Below are 18,826 nucleotides of genomic sequence, written 5' to 3'. Positions count from 1 at the left end.
TTTGTATATTAATCATCACCATATATACGGTTAAAGCTTATAACATTTGCTTCTTTTACTGCTCATTAGCTTCAACAGAACTCAAAGAGAAAGGGAAATTAGAGATACAGAGAGACTCCAGACCTGATCGCTAGCCATGAGCCAACCTCAATACGTACAAGAGCGTCTAGAGTCGCTAGCAAAGATCGATGAACAGTTGGTAGACGTTTTACACAGGGCATCGCTCACTGTCTCAACGCTGATTGACCTCAAGAAAGGTCAAGAAGAGCTAAAACCACAATTCGAACAGAACGCTCAGGAGTTCTACACAGACCTGGAGTCTGCTACTTGCCAGCTACGCCGTGAGATCAAACTGCTCGATGAGAATGTCGGAACAAGGCTTCTCCCGATCCAAACGCACAAGAGAGCCACTGGCCAAGACAATGTAAAGCTTCAAGAGCAATTCAAGCTGTTGGAGCAGCTCTTAACGGAGCCCAAGGATGTTGTGTAGATGGACACAGATGTATATATGTATGTATACGCTAGGATGGGTTCCCCAGGTGAAACGCTTATGGTTGGCTCACCTGTATTTACTTTTACTATTATATAGCAACTATATCAAATGATAATAATATAATACCTTTAATGAACTAGCAACTTACATTGAAACGGGATTTAAGACAGGGAAAAGACACGGGTCAAGCAGGCACTTGGAGAAACCGGGGAAATCTCAGCATGGACGAAGTGGTACGAAGGGAAGATGAAAGTGTGGGGAGTCCCAGAGCTGGTGATGGGTCTAACATGGTATCCGATAATGAGATTGGCGAGTTACAACATAGGTGTAGCAACAATATCAACCAAAGGAGTGTTTTAGGCCAGGAAAACGGTGGAAACGGTGGGAGTACTGGGAGTACAGCGACTAGCTCGACTCCGGAACTTACAGAGCTGGTGGTAGAGATGCTGCGGAATCAAACAGTTATGTTAGAAGAGGTTAATTCGATGCGAATGCAACAGCTGCGGCTCAAGGAACAAGTAGAGAGTCTCCAGCGGGAGCAGGAACGGTTTCATGTGAGTGGTTACAAGCGGATGGACCAAGGGTTCAAGAAGGTGGATAAGTGTTTGACGCAAATGGAGGGTATGAACGAGGTTTTCAAAGAGGTTATTGGGATCATTAGTGGAGAAAGGGTGCGGTTCTTGGACCATTCGCAAGAGAACTTGCACGAGGAAGATGCTCATATGGCGGCCAACTCGGAGTTGCTAGAGGACAATGGTCGGAGGAACAACCAGGGTATGGTTTGGAACAGTTCGATGAGCTATAACCACGATAGACGTTTGTTGGAGGCTTCTGTGAAGAGGGAAGAAGAGCCGTGGCCTGCATCAGCATCAGCATCTGAATCAGCATCTGTACCTGCAGCAGGATCAGCTGGGCTGGCCCAGGAACACTCAGAAACAGAGCTCAGGAATGATATAGCTGGAGAAGGTGGAAGTTCCCGGGGGGACTCACAGCCTCTGTCGCAAACTGATGCTCAGGCGAGGAGGGATTTCGTTCTGCGGTATCGCATGAACAGGGCAGTGAAAACGGTCAAAGACCTTGCTCGTGAATACTACGAGGGACTACCGGGCCAGCCATCAGTGCTATCGCTTGAAAGACGGTTTGGATCTACATGGAGGAGCTCGGCGAGCGAACGGACGTTCTTCCACAAACGGTTCGTGATCATCCAACGAATAGAGTCCATTCTTCGCGACCCAGCTAAGTTTAAACTACCGCTGGATATTTCCCGGAGAAACGCAGTGCGTGTTGTTGAGAACATTAGAATTGGCAACAACACGTTCAACAACGGCTCGCCTTGTTGCATGACGTTGGCCCAGCTTTACATATACTTCTCTAAAAAGATGGATTCGCACCACGATTACTCACTAACGTTGATTAACAAGGACGTCCCTAGCATTAGAGAGATCAAAAACAGGTTAAAGAAGTCTATATAGATGTTGTGTGTGTGTAACTAAATTAAATTATTTCATTTCTTCTTAGTTACAGATGCCCATTTCGTTGAGTCCTGGTTGAACAGTTCTTTCAACTCAGTACCTTTCTCGCCCAGAATCGAGGTCCAATCGCACAAAAGCTCATGGAACTCTTCCCCAGAGTCTACCACCGCCACGTCTTGCAACAATATGTCCTCGCTGTTGGTCATGTCGACCCCATCTTCAATGGCACACTTTCTGGCAAACTCAACCAATTCCATCACGAGATGCGGATACTTCTTGTCCTCTCCTTCACCGGGACCCCCAATGGATTCAACCAGCCACTGGATACCCTTCACGTACACTCTGTAAGTCTCATTAATGCATTCAATTGTCTCTTCTGACAGGACAAGGTCTTCGTTCAACGTCTTGGATATAGTCTCGCCTCTCAATGGCTGTGTAATGTAAAAGTTTAGCAGGTCCAGAACTTCAAATACCTTGATCAGATACGACCCTAAGGGATCAATCGCCTCACGCAGCGTCATCCCGTCATTAGAGCTCGATCCACTCAATTCCACCTTCCATGAATGCAGAATATCATTCATAAACCGCAATTTCTTCACATACTTGATCAATGTCATTCTTTCGAACCGTAGTGTGCTCACACGTCGTTGCATCCCGATCAGATTATTCATGAACTCGACATACCTCGAGATATAGTTGGAATACACAGCCACAAGCTGCTCCAAACTCTCTTTGATCTCATCTGTTAAAACAAGATGACTTCCTTTATCACCAATACTCATAGTGTATGCTGCCTTGTTTTACACACTGAAAAAAAAAAAAAATTGCCGTTCCTGATAACACACTATATGATACCCCCGAATGGACGCCAAAACACCTTGCCAATGCCTTTGCTTTGTACTTTTCTCTCTGTTCTTGAAGTGTATATTTCATCAAATTCACTACTAAAACTTTCCAATATTGAAATGATGGTTTTAAACCTTTAAAAACCATTGTAAACCACCAACTAGCCATACAAAAAGTCAAGAAAAGAGGCTTTAAAAGGCGCCAATAAACCGCTATTTACTTGATCTACAATGACTAAGCTCGAGTATACTCCATTGGAAGATATTCCAGCAAAGATTGACTCTGCTGTAGAGTTCTACAAGGCCCGCCAGTTAAGGTTATCTAAGGCAAAAAATCCCTTGAAACAGGACATCGCAGAGCGGAAAAGATGCTTGCAAAGGCTCTATTGGGCAATTAAAGACCGTGAGGAGCAGCTGGTAGAAGCTATGGAACAGGATTTCCACAGGGCGAGAAGTGAATCTATGACTGTGGAACTTATTCCGTTGTACAACAATATTCTTTACATTATTGATAATCTAGAGAAGAATATCAAGCCCAAGAAGATCAAGAGCAGCGGAATTGCTTACAGGTTTGGGTCCATAGTGATTGAGAAGATTGCACTTGGGACAGTGTTGGTGATTAGTCCGTTTAACTTCCCTATTTTGTTGGCTTTGGATCCGCTAGCTGGGGCCATAGCCGGAGGGAATTCGGTTGTGTTTAAGCCAAGTGAGCTTACTGGCAATTGCGCTAGGTTGATGGAAGAAATATGCCGTGAGGCTTTTGAACCGGGTCATGTCGAGACTGTGCAAGGTGGTGTTGAAGAAACTACCGTGTTGTTGGATTCTGGGAAGTTCGATAAGATCTTTTACACCGGGTCTCCTGCTGTTGGTGCGATAATAGCGGAGAAAGCAGGGAAGAGCTTGACACCATGCGTGTTAGAACTTGGTGGTAAATCTCCTGCGTTTGTGACCGAGAACTTGCCCAAGTCCAAGTGGGATACTGCCATTCGCAGAATCTTCTTCAGTTCGTTTGGCAATTCGGGCCAGATTTGCGTCGCTGCCGACTATATCCTGTGCCATGAGTCTATCTACGAAGAGTTCACCGCTTTATGCAAGAAAATATTGCACGAGTTCTTCCCCAAGATCACCCCGGAAACCGAATACACATACATGGTTCACAAGAGAGCTAGTGACAGGATCAAGAAGATACTAGATTCTAGTAAAGGTGAGAAATTTGCAGCCCAGAGCGATGGGAATTTGCCTGAAACGTGTATTCCTCCAACTTTGATCATCAATGCAACATGGGACGACTCAAGCATGGAATCCGAAAACTTTGGTCCTATTTTGCCCATTGTTAAATATTCTGATCTTGACCGTGCCATTGATCAAGTTTTGCAAAGGCACGACATGCCTTTGGTGCAGTACGTATTTTCGGATTCCAAGAGCGAGGCTGCTCATATAACTACCAGGATCAGATCAGGAGATTGTATTATTGGCGACACCATGATCCACGTAGGTATCGAGGAGGCACCCTTTGGTGGTATTCGTTCCTCTGGTTACGGTAACTACCATGGAACTTACACATTCAAGACGTTCACTCACGAGAGAACGGTTTTCAAGCAAAGCTACTGGGTGGATATCTTGATCAACATTAGATATCCTCCATTCGATAAGTTTAAGACTCGTGTGGCCCAGATTTCCACGGAATCCAAACCTAACTTCGACAGAAATGGTAATAAGACTTTCAACTACAAGCTCTTCGGGTTCGTTTTGGTTAGTGGAATCGTCTTAGCATTCTTGCTGAGAAAATGGACATGAATAAGTTTTACATTATTTCGTTTTTAAGTATACTGAATATCCGTTCTTTGGACTTTTGTTTTAGGTAGGTAGAATCTATTCTTCTTACATAGGCAGAGGACGGGGCGGTGCGCAAAAACTATATATTTTAACTTTAAATATTGTCGTTGTTTTGTGTTTTGGTCATAACTAATCGATAACTTTCCCTTCCTCTTACCAGTTCAAATACATATACATAATTTCCCTCCCTTTTTTAAGAGAAGATAAGGATAACGACGCTTCACCAGTCATCATCCTCTTCAGCGTTGCCAGCGCTTTCATCGTCACTTTCTAGTCTCATGGTATTGGCTCTTGCTGCCAAAGCATCAGCAAGACCAGCACTGAATGAGTTTTGTGCCATTGCAGCACCTGCGGCAGCACCTGCAGCAACGCCAACTGCGGCAGCAGTACCAACGGCAGCAGCAGAAGCAGCATTGTAATTGTTGTTAGTAGTGGCAGCGGCAGCAGGAGGGGCAGGAGGGGCAGGTGGGGCCTGGGACTCCTTGTATTCAACAATATAATTAGTTGGCACCCAACCTTCCTTGGATCCATCCAATAATTTACCAAGCGACCAGCCACTTGGATCTTGCTTGGAAACTGTAATGACAGTTCCTTTTGTCAATGGCAATTCGCTAGGAGAACCTGTACCTGTGAAGTCGTATGCGGCTTGGAATTTTGGAATATTTTGGTTGGATGGTGGAGGTGGAGGTGGAGGAGGAGGAACGCTTTTCTTCCCAGGTTGTTGCTGTTGCTGTTGTTGTTGCTGTTGTTGCTGTTGTTGCTGTGGCTGTTGTGGCTGTTGTGGCCTCGAAGGAGCAGCAGCCTTGTTGGGACGTTGTGATGTTTGAGGATGGTAAACAGCTTGGGCAGCAGTAGCAGCCAGATTCCTTGGATCCATTCCAGCACCAGAAGAAGTATTGGAAGAGGAAACGTTGTTTGCTCCCGGTGGAGGTGGAGCTCTCTTCTTTTGTGTAGCTTGAGGCACAACGGGTCTATTTTGCCTTTGTTGCGGTTGTGGTTGTGGCTGCGATTGCTGTGCTGCTTGTGGTGGTTGAGGACGAGATTGTCTTTGAGAGGTAGATACAGGAGCATAACCATCAGAGCCATCCAACAATGAACTCTTCTTCTTTGGTTTTGGATGTTGCTTGGAGTTGGCTGGAAGTCCCTGGCGCACGGAGATGGTACTGGATTTATATATGTCACCGTACTTGGGTGCAGCCTGACTAACTTGGCACTTCACAGTGTGTATCTTACCTGGCTTCTTTTGGTAGGTAATAGTTGGGCCCACCTTGATTTCCAAAGCGCGGTTTAATTGTTTCAAGTGTGTAATTAGTTCAGTCTTGAACACAGTATTGATAAATGGATCTGGTAAATTCTCACCTTGGACGTAAATACCCACCCAGTCGTCTGCCAAACTCGTCAAACTGACATACTTTATATGTGCGACATTGACCTTTCTATCAACGGTATATGAGACTTGATTCTGGGCTACCGCTTGACCAATAATGTACAATGTGGTTGGAGTTAAGATGATTGTTTTTGGTAAACGAACAGCTGATCTACCAAACTTGGAATGTAGAGCTTCACCATGTATAGAGAACACAACCACTTCTTTTATTCCAGCTTGTCTCTTGATGTATGCACCCTTGGACTTCATTTCATTACAGGATAAATAATCACCCATGAAAGCTCTATAACCCAAGAGAGACATGGCTCTTCTTTCCTTTCTGTTGCCCAAGAGTCTGTTACCATAATCACGCAATTGCTCGTATTGGTTACCACCTTTCTTTTCCTTGATGGCACGTTGGATCTTGATAGCAGAGTCGATTCTCCTTTGGATGAATCTTCTCCAAGCACGTTGGATCCTGGCTGCCATGTTATACCAGTACTTGTCTCTCATGTGTTCCAAGGCAAACAACGTTTCTGGAGTCTTGATGAACACTTTGGTCACACCCAACTGGTACTCGGTGGTTGGAATCGAGGCATCCTTGAGGATTTGCTTGACAGCACCCAACGTGTCTCCTTGCCAAGTGTAATCACCAGCGTAAGAACATTGTGGAGACAACAAGTAGAATCTTTCTACAAACTTCTCAAACGTTTGTCTGTAAGCGAAACCGGCTCTTCTGATTCTCACATTCTCTTGCAAACCCAAATACTTGACCTGGTGTAAGACTTGTTGGTCGTCATAATCTCTTGGTGACTTGGTTTGGTTTGGTTTGATGGTTCTGATGTAGGATGGTTGTGCCTTGGACAAAGTATCTACCAATTCGTTAGCACTCTTGATAATCTTGGTACCTGCCGTTGGGGGTCTTTTCTTTGACGATTTGTCGACTGCATCTGGGAAAATGTTCATCAAGAATGGGTTGGTGGTTGTTTGGATCAACTCTGCCAAATCCTTTTGCAATTGATCTTTGTTCTTGTCAGTCATACCCGTGATGTCGTACGTGACATCACCAGCATAGTGCTTGATGACGAATTTGGACGATCTCAGATCAAAATGTGGGTTTGTTGAGAACATGTTCAAACGCTGTGCGAAAGCTTGGTCTGCTGCACTGGAGTCTGCATGAGCTGTGGCGACGGAATCGTCCAAAGTGGCAAAGATACCCGGTGGTCTTTTGGCCTCAATCAAGTCGCAAACGACTTTGTTGTCGAAATATTTGATTGGAGTCCACTGGATCTGTTCTCTGTTGTACTCTTCTTGTTCAGATTTCAAGGTCAATTGGATGAAGATCTGCTGTAGCTTTTCGTTAACGTAGTTGATACAGATTTGTTCGAACGAGTTGTGCTCGAAGATTTCGAACCCGTAGATATCTAGAATACCGATAGACTTCACTGCACCGGGGAACGCCTTCAAGGACACGTTGACACGGTCTACGATCCAATCGAAAAGATTGGAGTAGACTGCCTTTGCCAAGGCGTCTCTAACAGCGTTTGCCTGCACGACGTTGAGTGGGACGTGGTACACAGACCCTCTCCTTGCTCCGTGGCCAGTTTCCATGACTCTTTCCACTAGACACTTGATTAGCAAGCTAGCATCCACTTGTAACAAGTATGCGACGAAATCCGTGACCGAGGTGTCTCTGACCTGTGCGTTACCTTCGTCATTTTCGATGAACGAGATGTTACCGATCCAAAGGATCGCAGAAAGCATCCTAAAGATCTGGTCTTGCTCGTCTTGCGACAACCCAATCACATCCATAGCCTTTAACGTCTCTTTGAAATCATCCAAGTCGTCGATGGTGTCCACCGAGGTACACCCTGAAGCAGAAGTGTATACGTATTGGTCCGGCTGCAACACCCCAAAGTTCTGTCTGTAGGTGTCGCTGGCACCCTTGGTGAACTGGTAAAAGATGTGGAAGTTTCTTTCGTTTTTGATCTGGCCCACTACACGCTGCTTCTCGAGCAAGTAGTTCGTGATCTGGCCCGCACATGGCTCGAACTGCTCGTTGAACCGGATCTCCAAGTACTTCCCGTGTCTCGACGAGTTGTTGTTCCTGAGCGTCTTGGCACACCCGAACGACTCCAAGAGCGGATTTGTCGCCAAAACCATGTCCTTAATCTTCCCGATCGAAGCCTCGTGCGTGTCACTAGCAGCTGCAATGTACTGCATGATCCGCTTCGCAGCCTCCGTCTTACCAGCACCGGATTCACCAGAGATAATCACACACTGGTTCTCATTGTACGCCTTCAAGTTGTAATACATCGCTTCTGCAATGGCAAAAACGTGAGGAGGAACCTCCAAACGGTTCTTCCCCTTATAGCTCTGCAACACAGCATCCGTATATATCCCCAAGTCCCTGAATGGGTTCACACTGATCAACACATGTCCAATGTACGTGTAGATCGTTCCATTCTCGAACCGTTTCTTCAAATTCTGGTTGATTGCGTCGTCGGAGATCGACGATAGCAACGTCAAATCCGACACACCGACCTCCTTCTTTTTGGTCGCATCGAAAGTAGCCTTCTTGATGGTCGCATCCGCTCTCTTTTGAGGCGCTTGCTTGTTTTTAGCTCGTCTAATAATAGCCATTGGTTATTAATATTACTATTGGTTATTTATTAGTTTGTTATTACTATCAGTTCCTTTCAAATTCTGAATTACACCGGGGGACAACACCTGTCCTCTCTCTCTATATTGTCTGGAATTCCCTAATAGCAACCTAATTGCCGGGCGTTGGGCTTCTTTTAACGCTTCTACCCTTTTAAAGGTTGTGTGTATGGTTTAAAAGTGCGTTTTAATTTTTTGTTGATAACTTTTAAAGCTTTTCCAGGTTATAGGAGGCTTATAGGAGGAATTAGAGAGGAAGAGGAAGAGGAAGAGGAAGAGGAAGAGGCTAAAGCGGTATATAGGAGAGGCAGTGGCCTGGTTCAGGGCCTGGTTCAGGGCCTGGGCCAGGGTCATGTTTAATCAGTCCTTTTACTTTAGTTTAGTTTACAGAATAAAAACTTTATGTACAATAAATACATACATGTGTGGGAGAGGGAGAGGGAAAGAGACTGACCCATTCACACATGATTATGGTTTGAGGAGTCCCTAATGCTTCCCGTTAGTGCGCTTGTGACGCAATTCGTTCTGCTTCTTTTCCTCTTCTGGATCAAAGTTGATGAACTCGTGGAGACCCTTACCGGTAGGGACCATGGGCAAGACAGGGACCTTCTTCTCGACCTGCACCTCCAACAAGATGGGGCCGTCGTTGTAGTCGATGAACTGTTTCAAGACGGCGTCGGTGTCCTTTTGGTCTGAGAGTCTGAGGGCCTTGAGTCCCATTGCCTCGGCTAGCTTGACAAAGTCTGGATTCAGCTGGTGGGTATGCGAGTAACGGTGTTCGTAGAACAAGCTCTGCCATTGGGTGACCATACCTTGTTCCTCGTTGTTGAGCAAGAGGATTTTGATTGGGGTTCTGGCCTGCACTGCAGACGAGAGTTCCATCAAGGTCATGTTGAATGAGGCGTCACCGTCGATGTCGATGACGATAGCGTCTGGTCTTGCGACTTGGGCACCGATAGCTGCGGGCAAGCCGTAACCCATGGTTCCTAGACCACCGGAGGTGATGAAAGTTCTTGGGCTTTTCCAAGTCCATTGTTGAGCGGCCCACATCTGGTGCTGGCCGACACCTGTTGTGACGATAGCTGGCTTACCGGTGCTGTTGACCAACTTGGACAGCTTGGAGATGACGGTTTGGGGCTTGATCTTGGAGCCCGGGGTTTCGCGTTGGTACGAGTATGGGTACTTTTGCTTCCACTCTTGCACCTGGGCGGACCACTCTGGTCTCTCTGGCACTGTTTCGATCAATGGGAGCAATTTCTCCAAGTTGTGCGTGACGTCTCCTTCGACAGCGACCTCTGCTTCGACGACCTTGTTGATGTTCTTTGGGGAGATCTCGAAGTGGACGATCCCACCGCGCTTCTCTAGCGCGGCCTTACGGGCCTCTGGTGCGAACTTGGAGATGTTCAACGTGACACGGTCGTCGAACCGTGCTCCTAGGGCGATGATGAGGTCTGCGTTTTGGATGGCCAAGTTGGCTGCTGCGTTTCCGTGCATCCCGACCATGTCTAGCGACTTGGGGTCTTCTTGGTCGAACGCTCCTAGACCCTGGAGCGTCGTAGTGACTGGGATCTGTGCTCTGTCGCTCAACTGTTTGAGGAACTGGGGGCCCTTGGAGTGGCCCAAGATTCCTGCTCCTACATATAGCAACGGTTTCTTGGCCTTGTTGATCAACTCAGCGGCCCTGCCGATGTTCTGCAACGTGTACTCGTCCACGACGCGCTGCGTCAACTGGTTCAACGTATCCGAGGGGAGAATGGACTTCATGGGGATTGGGTTTCTGAGCACTGCAGCGGTGACATCCTTGGGCAAATCGACCAAGACTGGGCCTGGTCTGCCCGAGGTTGCGATTTCGAACGCCTCGTTGATTCTACGGGGCAATTCCTCGATGGACCGTACCATGACGTTCCATTTCGTGCACGATCTCGAGATCCCCACGACGTCTGCCTCCTGGAACGCATCTGTTCCGATGGCAGACGTAGCAACTTGGCCCGTGAACACGACCAACGGCACACCGTCCGCTAGCGCATCGGCCATTGGCGTGACGACGTTCGTGGCACCTGGGCCAGACGTCACCAAAACGACACCTGGCTTACCAGACGCACGCGCATAACCCTCAGCCATGTGGCCAGCACCTTGTTCGTGTCTGGGCAAGACGAACTTGAACTTGTCGGAGTTGTAAATGGCGTCGTATACGGGCAAGATGGCACCTCCCGGGTACCCAAAGACGGTATCGACGTTGTGACGCTGCATCATTTCGTGGAAGATCTCACCTCCGGTCATGCCGATGAAGGAGTCGTCCATCTGGGCGAGTCCATGCTTGTCCTTGGAATTGGAATTGGTGGTGGTGCGATTTTTCAACGATGGGATATTGAAGCTTGGGGCGGGCTGTGGGCGGGCTGGCTGTTCATTTGAGGTCTCAGCTGATGAAACAGCAGCAGCTGAGGCAGCTGACCTGGTGCCGGTAGGCACCATATGGATTGGTGGTGCCCTGGCACCACCAATCATCGCGATGCACCTGGAGTGCTTGTACAATTTGTGAATGCTGTGGATCCTAGCGGACCTCTGGGAGGCAATGCGACCTGCAAGCATGATTGTTGATTGTGGGGGGGGGAACTTCCAGATAGGAGAGTGATAATATAGCTAATTCTAGTCTCCCTGTACCAGATCCATGTGTGTATACATATATATATATATATATATTATTCAATATTGGATCCATTGTGCTATGACATATGTCTAGAGCGAAGTGAAAAATAATTTTTCACTGAGTCATCGAGAAACTGCGAGGCGGCGCGAGGCCGGTTGGGAGGCCGGCTGAAAAACCGGCGACTTCCGCTCGCCGGTCCAGGCGTGTTACCCGGGGTACTTGTTACCCGGAGGAACTTAAAGCCGGGTAACTAAGTAAAAAAACTTACCCGGGGGGGAGGGAAGAGGTTCTTTTACTGGTGTATGTGTGTATGTGTGTGTGTATACTTCACTGGCAATGCGTCAGGGGTCACCCGGACTGCGGTGCAAGAATGTGTCATGTCATGTCATGCGTGATTGTTTCCTTGCTTTTCCTTGGTCATTCATTCATTCTGTGTGCTTCTACTTTGCCTCGGGAAATGCCGCTGTTATTTGGGGAGAGGAAGGAAAATAGGGGAGGAATCTGGGACAGTGGGTGAGTGGCGGACGGACGGAGGAGGTGTAGTCCGGGTAGCAAAGCATAAGATTACCCGGGGACTTCAAGTTACCCGGACGCACTATTACCCGGGGTTACAAGGCGTCCGGGTAACTTTAAATACCGCCCGACGTCAGCGCGACAGTTTAATTAAAGTGATGTATTATATATACATATATACATATACATACACACATACATGTATCACTACTTGGACAGGGACACTGCCCAGGGCAAGTCATCCAGCATTCACACATGCTCCTTCCTCTGTCTGGTTTGTCTGTCCGATTTGAATATTATTTGAGTTCTCACCTACATAGCGTCATGTACATAGCGTCTCAATTACCAGGCCGAGGCCTGGCAATTGGCCTGGCAATTGAGTCGGCAATTGAGCCTATTACCCCCCTCACCACCTTCATCAACGACTCCCTCCCATCCCACAACGGAAACAACCCTATCATAATCAACGCCAAGTACACCCAGAAAATGGCCACCACCGTCCACCCGGTAAAGAACGCCATGGAAAACACATAGTCGCGGTACAACGGCAACGGCCACAGCACCCACGTCACCAGCGTCACAAATACCACCGACCCGGCTGCTACCTTGGTGTAGAAATCTGCAATTCTCTGCGTCTTCACCTGGGAGGGAGTAGTGCTGGAGTTGTTGTCGTCGTCACTGGGCCACTCGGTTATCTGGACAATACCGTCATCTTTAGAGGCCTCTTTAGAGGCCTCTTTGGACTTCTCCTTTGAGGGCTCCTCCAAGGACCCCTCCAAGGAGGTCTCCAAGGTCGGCCCCCCCACAATCAAATTCGCCCTGTCAAAGTTGGACCAGTCGAACTTATAAGTAGTATCCCACAGACTCAATGGCACCGTGACAAGCGCAGGCACAAACAGCGCCGTGAGCCCACCGTACATACATGGCAGCTACGCCCCCGTGGTAGTAATGGTCACCTCCCCATACAGTTTATATGCGGTCCCGAGCCACACGGCTAGTCCCGCAATGCACCCAACAATCGGAGAAACAATCGCTGCCAGTTTCGTTTGTCTATCCCATAAGATCGCCAGAGTCAGAGGCACAACACCGGGGCAATTGATCATCGACGTGAAGTAGCCCATCCACGTCATGTCCACGCCAACGTAGTGCAGCATTACGGTGAACCCAGCAGAAAATAAACCAAAGAATATGACGCCAATGTGGGAAACTTTGATCAGCTGCGAATTAGTCGCACTCGAGTTGAAGTATTGTCTGTAGATATCGAACGAGATGATGGAACTCACTGCAATCATCTGGGCACTCACGGTAGAGGTAACTGCAAGGTAAATGGTTAACAAGAGCGCCCCAAGTGATTTTTTACCCAGCACGGCCATCAAAGTGTATGGAAGTCCAAACCCGTTGTTGATCTCGTTATCGTTCATCTGTCTGGGGTACGTTGGGAAGAAGGACTCCTTTTCAAGCACTACGTTTGCTAGGCCAACGATGGTCCCCAGGGGCCACACTACAGCGGGGATCAATGCAGCGGCAATGAGGTACCCGGGCACCGAGGCCCTAATGTTGGCACTAAAGGCTTTCTGCCAAAAACTGGAATCCATCACGGTCAAGCCGAAATTGCCCACGCAATTGATGATACCGAAATAGATGGCGCCCTGGGATTTCCCCGTGAGGAAAGAACCCTTGTAGTTGCCCTGTATGTAACTGTCCGGCTGTTCAAGCTCGTGTTTAATAACTTTGTTGTATAGGCCACTGATGCCGCCAATTTTGTCGCTTGAGATGACAGCGGTGTTGAAGTAGACCAGGATAATTAAGGCAACCAATGAGTGGAGATAGTCTGTTAAGAACGTAGCCTTTAGCCCGCCAACCACGGTATAGCACATGACGCCAAAGGGGATCAGCATGGTAGACGCAACGATGTTGAGGTTCCCCGATACAATGGATATTGCTGCTGCTGCACCCAAGATCATTTCTGAGGCAGACAACAAGTTGTTCACGAGACACATGAACATGTAGAGCAAATGTGAGGGTTTCCCATAGCGGAGCTCAATAATCTCTAAGCATGTATGGCCGTTTGGGATCTTTTTCTTTGCCTGGATTCCCAGAAGCGACATGACGCATATTTGCACTGAGAGTCCGGCAAAGTACCAGAAACTGCTCATGATACCGTAGCTGTAGACCATGGTGACGACCCATAAGATTTCGGTGGCCCAGTACCAGGAACTGAAAACGACGGAGCCAGTCAAGCCGACTCCGATGTTTCTGTTGGCGACCATAAAGTTTTCCGTTGATTGGGAATCTTCGTGGAGGTACTTGGACATGAGTTTGGTGGCTACAATTATGCCTATAGCGAAGAGGGCGCCGACGCCAAGAAGGACGCCGTAACCTGAGGCCTGGTCGAGGAGGGTGATTGAGTCCATGGATCCTTTGGTGTTTCTGGAATGCCTCTGCCAAGAGGCATTTCAGAGGGAAATGGGCATCCCAAGTGTTTTCCAACTGCACCATGCATGCCTTTATGTATAGTTTAAATCTTGCATCTTGGCATTGGGGCCTTGGCAAGGACTACCCCATGTCCTGGAATGACCCAAGAAGACTTTATGTGGGGTGGGGATCAGGGTCCTTCTTGGTCTGCTGGGCAGCGGATAGGCAGTGGATGGTTACTTTGATGCATCGCCTGGAAATACCAAATGGAGGTTTTCCGGGCCCTGGGAAAGTAATAGTTGGTGTATTAGTGTATTAGTCTATTCCTCATCTATTCCTCGTGTATTCCTCATCTATTCCTTCCCAATGTCTCTGGGTCGGATATATATACTCTATTTAGCGAGGCCGAGGACACCAGCAGTGACTTTGCTCCAGGACCTTGACCCAGGACTCAGGCCAGTGTCTCAAGTCTCTGGAGTATCTGGTCTCTGGTCTCACGTACCTGGTCCCAGGAGTACCCAGCTGTCACCTAAACGGCATCACGTGACCCTGACCCTGACCCTGGCCTAAACGGCACAGGGTTCAGGCGTCACCACCACGAAGACAACACCACCGGTGAGCAACTGCCTCAATGGAGGGTGGCCCAGCACGCGCAACGCGCTGTGGATCACACCCGAGTGGCATGTGAGCGAGATGTAGCGTTCGGGCCCGCTTAGGATCTCGTTGAGGCCCGGTCCGATACGTGCGTCGATCTCGTCGTCGGTCTCACGATGCGTTGGGCTCCACATGGTGTCCTCCTCATCCATTGGAGGGTTGTTGGGATATTGCCACGAGACGTGGAGGGTGGGCGAGGATTTCGGAGCTGGTAAGACCAGGGTCCTGGTACCGTATTGGCCGATGGTTTCGGAGTGGGAAACACGTTTGTCGCAGTAGTGTCTGCCAAGCGTTTCGCGAAAGGTTTCGGAGACGTGGGCAGTAACAACACACTGGCTGGCCAATTGATCTGGATCTGGACTTGGTCCAGATCCTTGGCCCATGATCCAGGTTTTCACAATATCGTGGGGGAGTTCTCCTGTAGATTGCTCATCTTCTACCTCTGGCGAGGCAGAAGATGAGGCAGAAGATGAGGCAGAAGATGAACACTCTACCACCGCACCCCAGGACTCCATGAATGTCTCGATACACCGTCTCATGGGCGAGCAGTACATGCGCTCTGGCCATCCCAGGGTCTGTACCAATGGTGCCAGCAAGTTTGTCCCGGCATCGCGAACCTGCTGCATGCCGAGATCCGTCAGGTGAGCGTCCTCGAGGACGATACTACCAAATGTGGGCTGCAATGCCACTTGGGACTCCCATTTCTCGGTGCCAAACGTCGATTCGCACACGTTGTGGTGGCCCTGGCCGTGTCTGCAAAGAACTAGGAGTTTGTGGGAGGGATTGGCGAGGGCTTGTTCCAGGGTTTGCACCAGGCCTTGGCCTGGGGCAGGGCAATTGCTCATGCTCTCGCCCTGGCTGACTCCCAGGCCCTGGCCTGGGATGTCAAAGTATTCGGGAACTGCTTTGAACGTGGGCATGGTGGATGTATGCCTATGCTTGGCCTATGCTTGGCCTATGCCTTGGCCAAGGTCTTGTTAGAGTCTGTTTAACAGTGGGAAAGTCAATTAGAATGAATATTCGATTATATAGAATAAATAAGGGAAGTAAGTAGAGATGAGGGAAGCTTTGGTCTTAGCCTAGGGAACCCTTGGCCAAGGCAAAGCCTAGGCCAAGAGTTCAGAAGTTCACCTTGTTGTTGGGCTCGCCTCTGGGCGTCTCTGGATGCATCTTGTAGTACATCGCCTCGAACTCTTCTCGCGAGAGTTTGGAAACGTCCACCATCTGAGGTTGGGCCTGGGCCTGACCGTCCTCCTGGCTCCTGGGCACCGCTTGGACCTTGTTGGGGCCTCTATACTCTCTGGCAAACATATAGGTGGTGTTTCCCGTGCCAATATTGGAGTGGTTTCCGCCTCTGGACTTGGCGTCGCCTGGGGCGTGCTTGTTTCGGTTGTAGACTTCGAACGCTTCGAAGAACTTGGACATTGTATTAGTAGTTGCGTGCAGCTTGCTGCATGCGACTGCCAATAGGAGAGAGAAGGTCTAACCATCCCAAGCTGAGGCCTTGGCCCCAGCTTGTCTTTATATAAGGTACTAGATAATACATAGGGCTTGTCAATGACTAAGGCAAGGGATAAACAAGGGATACTCAAGGGATACTAAAGGGATGCCCCTTGACAAGGGGCAACAATACCCCAGGGATACCCCTTTGGTACTTAATTGCTGACTTGTTGCTGACTTATCAGTAACCATCTTAATAAGGCCCACAGCACCAGCTTCTCCAAGAAAAGAGAGACCCCAAGAACAAGGAGAAAGACCTCCCAGGAGACAGGAGAAGGACCTCCCCCAAGGCAATGTCCCAGCTCACAGCGTTTCTAATCGATGTGGCCGCGGGCAACAGCCCGCTGGCAACCCGCGAGACAACCACCCAATGCCTCTCCTACCTCGAATATACCCTTCTCAACAAGGCCCATGCCCAAAGAAAGACAGACTACGTCCAGGTAGCACTCGCAAACCTCAGCTCAAACGACCCAGACCGCGACCCCGCGCTGCCCGTGAACATGGCGATGCTCGCGGGCCCACAACCAAGGCCATTGATAAGCGTCAAGGATGTTGGAGAGTGGGTGGGGAGGGTGTCCCGACATTTGGAGAGGCCTAGAAACCCTAGAAACCCCAAGGATGAGCAAGATGAGGAGACGGATGTCTCCTCATCGCTGTTCAATGCATTGTTGGTACTAGTACTCCAACTCAAGGAGTTTGTTGGTAAGCGCAAGATGCGCGTGCGCATCGTGGTATTCACTGGAGACACGTTCCAAGATGTGTCTAGCGATGAGCTAGAAACGTTTGACCAGCAGTGTCCGTTTGAGGTGGTACTGGTTTCTCCCTCTGCCTTGCCCTCTGCCTTGCCAAAGGCAGAGACGAATGATTCAGGGGCCAAGGCCCTTAGCAAGGCAGTATCGTTGTCGCACGGCCTCCTCTTCTCTACACAGCAGATGATCTCTGCCATCGCAGATCCCAGACCGAAACTCGTGCGGCCCGTGCGCATCTTCGAGGGCCAGCTACGGCTGGGCGACCCCCAGCTGCCCGAATCGCTCTGCATCAACGTCGAGGCGTACCCTGGGACGAAGCAGGTGTCGCTGGAGTCGCGGAGGGTGCTGCACAGGGTGGGGGAACAAGGCTTGTACGAGTACAAGCCGGTGAAATCGGTGGTGGAGTACTATACTGGGCCCAATAGTGATGACACTGGGGCCACTATCTCTAGCCAATACGTTTCCAAAGCCCACCGGTACGGCAGCGATTATGTCTCCCTCCCTCAGATGCTCGAAGAGAAACGCCAGTTCCATGCTTCCCCAGGTATCGATATCAGAGGGTTTCTCGACATGGACAAGCTCGAAAGGCGGTACTTGTGTTCGGAGAGCGTGTACGTGGTGGCGGGAAGTACCAGCAGGGCCGATTACGTTGGGTTCTGCTCGCTAGTGGATGCGTTGGCGAAGCAGCGACGCACGGTTCTGGCGCGATGGGTGCCCAAGTCGGGCAGCGAGGCGCAGATGTGCGTGTTAGCGCCGGCTAGGGGCAGTAATGGGGAGCGTGTGCTTGTGATGAGCCGGCTGGCGATGGCTGAGGAGGAGAGGGGCTTTAGTGGGGCAGCAGCCTCCTCAGAGGCTGCTGCCTCTGACGAGGCTGCAGGCTCGGACTTGCTCATGGAGCGGTTTGTGGAGGGCATGACGATGCAAGGGGGCTCTAGCTCTAGCCCTGGCTCTAGCCCTGGGCCTGGAATCATCCAGAGGTATGCCGATATGGCTGTAGACACCGGAGTTCCGCTCCCAATGGACCAAACGTCGGGCAAGTCTGGACAAAAGTCTGGAGGCCAAAACCCTGGCCAGGGTTTTGACCTCCCCCCAGCCATCCCACTGCACCTCCAGCGCTGGGCCATCTTACACAAGGTACACACCAACTACATATCTCAATACCTGGGGCTTGCCCCAGGCATTGAGCCAGGCCTCGAGCCAGGCTCTGACAGCACCCTTTTGTCCCATAGGACCCCTCCGATGAGCCCAGCCGTCACACGCACGTTCACGCCGCACCACGGCCCGCTCGAGCTCTCGCACCAGCTCAAGTCGCACCTGGGCGTCGAGAAGCAGCCCGAACGGCGCCCCACGGAGTCCCCAGACACTCCATCCACTCCCCAAGACCCAGAACTGCTCGATCTAGAGGCCTTGTTGGGCGGGGCCTAGCTAATTGTATAACTGGGGCAATGTATAACTGGGGCCAAGGCCATGTATAACTGTATAATAGAATAGACAAGCAGGGATACGGCAATCCATTGGCATGGCAATGGCCCACGCCCAATGCTTCGCTGCGCTTCGCATTGGCCATCGCATGGGCATCGCCTTCTCGGACCACTGTCTTCCCCGGCCTTGTCTCGTGGTCCGTCGAAAACCCAACTAATATAAAAGGGAAACTATCACCACAAGAAGAACACAC

General features: G+C 49.6%; 10 protein-coding genes across 10 annotated transcripts; 4 read left to right on the top strand and 6 right to left on the bottom strand.

The window, feature by feature from the left end:
• Window positions 1-136: 136 nt before the first annotated feature.
• On the top strand, window positions 137-490 carry MED11 (Med11p; the record flags this gene model as incomplete). The annotated part of the gene is made up of 1 exon (XM_022818606.1): window positions 137-490. The coding sequence occupies one exon, from the start codon at window positions 137-139 to the stop codon at window positions 488-490; it is 354 nt and encodes a 117-aa protein (XP_022675256.1).
• Window positions 491-714: 224 nt separating this feature from the next.
• Window positions 715-1,965, top strand: EUC1 (Euc1p; the record flags this gene model as incomplete). Its single annotated transcript, XM_022818605.1, has 1 exon — window positions 715-1,965. One exon carries the CDS (start codon window positions 715-717, stop codon window positions 1,963-1,965), a length of 1,251 nt encoding a protein of 416 aa, XP_022675255.1.
• A 32-nt stretch (window positions 1,966-1,997) lies between these two features.
• On the bottom strand, window positions 1,998-2,747 carry SHE2 (She2p; the record flags this gene model as incomplete). Its single annotated transcript, XM_022818604.1, has 1 exon — window positions 1,998-2,747. One exon carries the CDS (start codon window positions 2,745-2,747, stop codon window positions 1,998-2,000), a length of 750 nt encoding a protein of 249 aa, XP_022675254.1.
• A 294-nt stretch (window positions 2,748-3,041) lies between these two features.
• On the top strand, window positions 3,042-4,607 carry HFD1 (hexadecenal dehydrogenase; the record flags this gene model as incomplete). Its single annotated transcript, XM_022818603.1, has 1 exon — window positions 3,042-4,607. One exon carries the CDS (start codon window positions 3,042-3,044, stop codon window positions 4,605-4,607), a length of 1,566 nt encoding a protein of 521 aa, XP_022675253.1.
• A 259-nt stretch (window positions 4,608-4,866) lies between these two features.
• Window positions 4,867-8,655, bottom strand: MYO1 (myosin family protein; the record flags this gene model as incomplete). Its single annotated transcript, XM_022818602.1, has 1 exon — window positions 4,867-8,655. The coding sequence occupies one exon, from the start codon at window positions 8,653-8,655 to the stop codon at window positions 4,867-4,869; it is 3,789 nt and encodes a 1,262-aa protein (XP_022675252.1).
• Window positions 8,656-9,159: 504 nt separating this feature from the next.
• ILV2 (acetolactate synthase catalytic subunit) lies at window positions 9,160-11,262 on the bottom strand (the record flags this gene model as incomplete). Its single annotated transcript, XM_022818601.1, has 1 exon — window positions 9,160-11,262. The coding sequence occupies one exon, from the start codon at window positions 11,260-11,262 to the stop codon at window positions 9,160-9,162; it is 2,103 nt and encodes a 700-aa protein (XP_022675251.1).
• Window positions 11,263-12,171: 909 nt separating this feature from the next.
• Window positions 12,172-14,148, bottom strand: dur3-1 (sodium:solute symporter family protein; the record flags this gene model as incomplete). The annotated part of the gene is made up of 2 exons (XM_022818600.1): window positions 12,172-12,652; window positions 12,800-14,148. The coding sequence occupies 2 exons, from the start codon at window positions 14,146-14,148 to the stop codon at window positions 12,172-12,174; spliced, it is 1,830 nt and encodes a 609-aa protein (XP_022675250.1).
• A 666-nt stretch (window positions 14,149-14,814) lies between these two features.
• Window positions 14,815-15,822, bottom strand: PMU1 (putative phosphomutase; the record flags this gene model as incomplete). The annotated part of the gene is made up of 1 exon (XM_022818599.1): window positions 14,815-15,822. One exon carries the CDS (start codon window positions 15,820-15,822, stop codon window positions 14,815-14,817), a length of 1,008 nt encoding a protein of 335 aa, XP_022675249.1.
• A 199-nt stretch (window positions 15,823-16,021) lies between these two features.
• Window positions 16,022-16,327, bottom strand: SPG4 (Spg4p; the record flags this gene model as incomplete). Its single annotated transcript, XM_022818598.1, has 1 exon — window positions 16,022-16,327. One exon carries the CDS (start codon window positions 16,325-16,327, stop codon window positions 16,022-16,024), a length of 306 nt encoding a protein of 101 aa, XP_022675248.1.
• Window positions 16,328-16,695: 368 nt separating this feature from the next.
• YKU80 (ATP-dependent DNA helicase YKU80) lies at window positions 16,696-18,576 on the top strand (the record flags this gene model as incomplete). The annotated part of the gene is made up of 1 exon (XM_022818597.1): window positions 16,696-18,576. The coding sequence occupies one exon, from the start codon at window positions 16,696-16,698 to the stop codon at window positions 18,574-18,576; it is 1,881 nt and encodes a 626-aa protein (XP_022675247.1).
• Between the last annotated feature and the right edge of the window lie 250 nt (window positions 18,577-18,826).

This window comes from Kluyveromyces marxianus, chromosome 3 (assembly GCF_001417885.1).
Source record: "Kluyveromyces marxianus DMKU3-1042 DNA, complete genome, chromosome 3".
Taxonomy (NCBI): Eukaryota; Fungi; Ascomycota; class Saccharomycetes; order Saccharomycetales; family Saccharomycetaceae; genus Kluyveromyces; species Kluyveromyces marxianus.
The sequence above is the reverse complement of the archived record's forward strand: the minus strand, read 5'-3'. Positions and strand labels throughout refer to the sequence as shown.